General features: G+C 36.7%; 1 protein-coding gene across 1 annotated transcript in view; it reads right to left on the bottom strand.

The window, feature by feature from the left end:
• FH (fumarate hydratase) overlaps nt 1-5,975 on the bottom strand; it is a 32,094-nt gene that overhangs the window by 17,151 nt on the left and 8,968 nt on the right. Inside the window, exons 5-7 of the mRNA XM_019509212.1 lie at nt 4,414-4,590; nt 2,492-2,674; nt 1,284-1,449 (exon numbers count right to left, since the gene is read on the bottom strand). Coding sequence (XP_019364757.1) covers nt 1,284-1,449; nt 2,492-2,674; nt 4,414-4,590 — 526 coding nt within the window. The remainder of the gene's footprint in view (nt 1-1,283; nt 1,450-2,491; nt 2,675-4,413; nt 4,591-5,975) is intronic.

The following is a 5,975-nucleotide window of genomic DNA, read 5'->3' as shown; positions in this document are numbered from 1 at the left end:
CCCTCCAGCATATCAACTACTCCCCCCAGCTTGGTATCATCTGCAAACTTGTGAGGGTCACATGCCATTTTCCAGGTTATTAATGAAGGTATTGAACAAAACTGGCCCCAGGAATGATCCCTGGGGCACTCCACTTGATACTGGCTGCCAACCAGACATCGACCAATTGTCTATTACCTTCTAATCCAGCCAGTCTTCTAGCCACCTTACAGTCCATTCATCCAACAAACCCACACTTCCTTAGCTTGCCTGCGAGAAGCTTCCTTCTTCCCTTTATAAAGATGGGCATTATATAGTTGCCTTTTTGCAACTGAATGAGCAGCACTTTCATAACTCACCTCTCCTACCTCAGTTTAGGCTGCTTATGTTCATACACAGAGCAAAATCCCCCCTATCAACACTATTCAACTCCTCAAGAAACAAGGAGGATAAGGGAATTTGTTTCATTACAACACAGACACTATTTTAAAATGGAAATGTTGTCAGTATATACATATGGTTTCTGACTGGTCATCAGGGTACGCTTAAGCTCTTTACCACAAAGTGAGCAAAGGATCTAATTATAAACAAACTTACTGGGTAGAAATTAATTTTAAACCCGGCATTGCTAAAATAAAATGAACTGCTGAGGCATTAACTCTAGAAAACCTTTTAAAAAGGTAATGTTTTGTGGGAATCCTGTTTATTAGTCAGTTAGTTGGTTCACTTAATTAGATTTAGACCTAGAAAGTTGTTCTCAAAAGGAAACAGTCTTTTTCCCTACACAGAATTTAGTATCACTGACATTTCTCACCAAAGGGCCCTGGGTTACAAGAACAGGAGTTGTGAAGATAATAACTGAAGTACTCTGACAGCTAATTATGGAAGATCAAAACCAGATCTACCCATAGTAGATCTTGCTCAGAATAGTATAATAATTTATATCACTGCCAGTACAATAAATTTAATCAATTTATTTAAAAAAATTTAAAGTAGTTCAAACATACTCAATGGCAAAATGTAACAGTAAAATCTACAGAACTGTTATCATCTTCTGTAACAGTTCTAATAGGAAGACTAAAGAATTAACACTAAAAAACAAAATGGGACTGTCTTATATTTCAAGGCATGCTCCATGACATAAGGTAAAAAAATATTTATTAAGATTCCATAATATCCTTTAAGACCTAGGCAGTCCAAAGGGAACAGCATGTCTTTATCCTGAACTAGAGCACATAAGCTATTCTGAGATGAGAGAAAAAACAAGTGCAATAAGGAATAAGATGAAAAAAGAAAAGAATTACCTGTCAATTCAGCCACCTTTGCAGCAACTTTCTCAGCAAAGCCAATTCTGGTATTTAATCCTGTGCCAACTGCAGTGCCACCAGCTGCCAGCTCATAGACTCTGGGCATGGCTGATTTAATCCTAGCCATACCATATTTAATTTGTTGCACATAACCACTGAATTCCTTTTTTTTTTTTTTTTTTAAAAAAGGACAAAAAATATGAATTAGTGATTAGAATTATTTTATCATTTAACATGATGTACTGCTTATATTAAAAAGCCCCCAAATCATCTGTCTCTATCCAAATAATATATTTTGATTATTGAGGAGAACTTAAATAGATTAGCGAGCTGCTCCCATACTGGAGATAGCTCTGTAGTTACGCAACTATTTGGCTATTTTACATATCCAAAAGGTGTTTGTGTTTGATCTTTCCCACTCCATTCATCATTTGAACCCTAATTTTTTGTAAACCTGGATCCTGTTATTATTTCATACGTTTCTGCAAAATCCACAGAGGAGTTTCTAGGATCTCATCTTAGGTATTGCCTCTTCACTAAAACCCCTCTTAAGCAGGACATGTGTGTGTGTGTGTCTGTTTAGTGAGTAGCACCAAACTAATCTGATACCTTTTTATATTTCTGCTATTGAAATAAGTCCTCGTTTTTAACATGGTAATGCTTCCAAAAGAGATATTAGTTCAAAACAAGCTAATTTGTTTGAACACTTTGTATTATTAAAAGTAAACACATACAATAAGTATTAGAAGAATTTCATTTAACTGTTCCCCTTGTTTGCATATTTCTAGATAATACTACATTTACATTAATCAGTTAACGCCTTCACCACAGCTGATTTTCTGGCTGAAAAAATACAGATAGACAACAATTTAACATGATAATCACAGGCTGTCCTGTGAGTATTTAGATTTGTTTGTAGAGCTACACCTTCTGCTCAAACTTATTTTCCACAGAGCTCTTCTCTTCATCAGTGACTTTCAAAAAAGATTCCCAAAGTACTGCATATGAAATGCTGCAGAGTCATTTTTGGTAAACACAACCTGGCTATAACAGAACAGAAATTCAGCTGTTCATCAAAAATTTGTTCTCAGTTGCCAACCTAGCTTCCTTGCCCTATTTACCTTGATGAACATTAATTAGCTCCTTTAATTGACAAGAAATGCTCCAAACAAATAGGTAAAATGATATTGCTTCATGTTTCATACCTGCCCAAGAGTGAGTGGAACAGCATCTTGGGTATGGGTACGTCCTATTTTTATGATCTGGGAAAATGCTTTGGATTTTGCTTCAAGTGCATCTTGCAGCTTCTGTAATCCAGGTAACAATACTTCATTAACTTCCTGGGCAGCAGCAATATGCATTGCTGTTGGGAAAGTATCATTTGAGCTCTGTGAAGAAAATTCAAGACAACAGTTATTATTTACAAGTTTTGCTCATTTCCATCACTATTGTATCCAAGTGCTTCTCACCAACTGATATAGTCCCAAAAATCTCAGATAGGTGAGAAAGTAGTATCATAATTTACACAGCAGAAACTAAGACTCAGAGCAATATTTTCCCCAAGGTCTGCAGAAAGAATTCAGATCTCCTGAACTCCCTCCAGTGTTGTCACTGCAACAAGGCAACCTTCTTCAAATTTCACACACAAAAAATTAAGAGGTTAAAAATCCAGCTCATTTGGTCTCTCTCAAAAGTCTCTCTCTCCCCCTCCTCCCTACACCCTTCCATGCACAGAAAAATGAAAGGAATAATTGTTTTAGTTTAACTTTTGAGACAACAGGTAGAATAAGATGATTAAGAATTTGACCAGTTCTTGAACTATTCAAATTATACTTGAACAATTATTTTTTAACCCAGAGCAAGTCGTGGAGCAAACATCATAGTCTATTAGGTAAAGAACAGCAGAAGTACTTAGACCTCTTGGTCAAAGTTTCAGCTTTCATTTTAAAAATCTTTAAATCTGCTATTATTGTGAATAAAACCTTCCAAAAGGAAAGGAAAATGTAAGCAAAACAGAAACACCTGCCATAATTTGTGAAGAACCTGAAACAACAGCTCTGAGAGATGAAATAACCTGTTCACTTCACTGGATACTACCTTGGGTGCTAATTATAGAACTTTTAAATTTAAATGTCACCATCTGTAACTATTTTACTGGTGAAAGCAGGAATGAGGAGAGTAACATGCTATGGAGATCTATAACATGTTCATCTTGTTGACCTTTAAAATCTGCATTTGATTCCATTATTGCTAGCTGAAGTAATAAAACACCTGTCAATCTACCAATGTATGGGAATCTGGAGGAGAAATATTACAAGTCAAAAAGTCCAAAGGATACCAAGGCTTTAATCATATTATTAACTATGTGATTATCTTTAAATGTTAAAACCTATATGCACTACAAGCTAATAAAAAGTTCAAACTTTTTCTGAGGAGCAACAAATTCAACCTAATATACCAGAACAAAACATAAGCAATATCAAATTAGTGACCTATACATTTCAGAGTTTATTACATTTCCATCTGTAAAATAGCTAGCAGTTTGACTGCAGTTAGTAATCATTCGAACAAAGCTGCAATATCTCAAAAAGAGCTCATTTTTTTCTGTTATTCTAATAACAAAAACAATAACCTTGGATAGGGAGATCTTTATTTAAAAGAAAGGCAACAGAGAAGTTGTAGCCAGCTTTAATTCAACCCCAGAATTAGAGATAAGAACAATTATGCTCCAGATCCTTCCAATCCTTGGTCCTCTCTTGTGGAACTGGCAAAGCAAGATACCAATTCATCTACTGTCTATATCTGCAATTAGCCTTAACTAAGCTATCAATGGCTAACAACCTGCTGCACTGCTGTTAGCCCTGAAATGTAGACAAAGCAAATTACTATTTGCACCACTACAATGAACAGCAATTAACATCTGAATCAATGTAGTGATCAACCCCATCATAAGAGCTTTGAAGGCTGAAATTATAAACACAAAACACCTATATCTAACAGCAATGACCTCGTAAGAACTATTAAGATTCAACTTGAAAGTTTTAGTGTAAAAAGTAAAACTAAAACTAAAGACACTTTTAGTTTTAGTATAAAAATACCGTACCAATTTGAAAATGTAAATACTGACCTGACTTTTATTAACATGATCGTTAGGATGCACTGGGGTCTTGCTCCCCAGTTTCCCTCCCATTATCTCAATTGCTCTGTTGCTGATTACTTCATTTACATTCATGTTGGTCTGGGTTCCAGATCCAGTCTGCCATACCACCAAAGGAAAGTGATCATTTAATTTGCCCTCAGCTACCTATAGAAAAACAGAAGTTTTTGTTAATTCTTGTAACAGCAGCACTGACACATTGTAAGCTATTAGCTAAATAATACTCCATTACATTTGTTAAGTCCAAAGTACCTCACAGGTACTTCACTAATTTCAGTAGCTTTTTACCAATGTAATTAAGAGCAGTATAAAATTAGTTACACTGACTGTTAGGACAGCAAGACAGGATACCGTTTTCTACTAGGTTTTAAGATTTGTCATTTCAGAATCTGAAAGTGCTCTTCACTGAAATTCCTTATTTTACAGTTGTAGAAACAGAGCCAAGGAAAATGTCCATTAAGTAATGACTTATCACCCTGACTATGCAGGATCACTTTTTCCCCCTCCCTTCTAAGAATGCCACAGGTTCCAATCCCCTTGGAGGGGACTAAGAGTAAAGTACTGGAGTTCCCTTCTACAGGTGCCTACTCAGGTTAGTAGGCAGGCACAGTTCTTTGAGTAGATGTGATATCTTATTAGACCAACTGAGTAGTTGGAAAAAAAGTTCTTGGCAAGCTTTCAGACACAGTCATCCTTCTTCAGGCATAGAGAGTTTCTGCTGGTCTGAGACTCCAAGGACTGAGAGAAGTTATTTAGCTATTTAGAAGCTAAAAGTTTAGCTTCTCTCATTCCTTGGAGTCTCAGGCCAGCAGAGACTCCCTGTCTGAAGAAGGGTGACTACACCCAAAAGCTTGCCAAGAACTCCCTCCCCTCACCCCCACCAAACTACTCAGTTGGTCTAATAAAAGTTATCACGCCTACCCAAAGAACTTTACCTGCCTATGTCCTTAGACCAACACAGCTACAACCAAAAACCCTGCTCAGGTGTTTCTCACTGGAATAAAATCTGGTCTGCTACTACCCAACTCAGAAGCTACTTGAGAAAATTCATCATATGAGCAACTCATTTGATCACAGATCACCTTTCAGAGTACTAGGTTTCAGGTGATGTTTAGCATGGTCAGAACAAACCTTGTTTCTGAAATGCTTAAGTTGCTTTTGAAGATGGAACAAGTTTCATGAATTGCAGTGCCACCACATGGGCTTCTTATTTCAGAATGAGCACTTCCATAGGAAGTGCAATTTGGGTAAGAGGCATTTGGAAGCTCATTTGTAACTGCAAACTGTTCTTGAAACAACACTTAGCTAAGGAAGTCTGGAGGCTACTAGTCACACAGATTCAATGCAAGTGCCCCTTTGCTGTTTGTTTTTAGCAAAACCTCAAGTTCCAACTACATCAAGTAGCATTAACTATCACCTACTGGCTCAAACACCTTGTTTCTGTCAAACAGGTACTTTCCCCAGTCTTGTCCTGGAGCCAGGAGGCTTATACCTGTAGAAGTAATTAGCTTACTTGACTAGAAAAACAAACA

Source organism: Gavialis gangeticus, unplaced genomic scaffold, assembly GCF_001723915.1.
Source record: "Gavialis gangeticus isolate Ggan-Ray unplaced genomic scaffold, GavGan_comp1, whole genome shotgun sequence".
Classification (NCBI taxonomy): domain Eukaryota; kingdom Metazoa; phylum Chordata; order Crocodylia; family Gavialidae; genus Gavialis; species Gavialis gangeticus.
The sequence above is the reverse complement of the archived record's forward strand: the minus strand, read 5'-3'. Positions and strand labels throughout refer to the sequence as shown.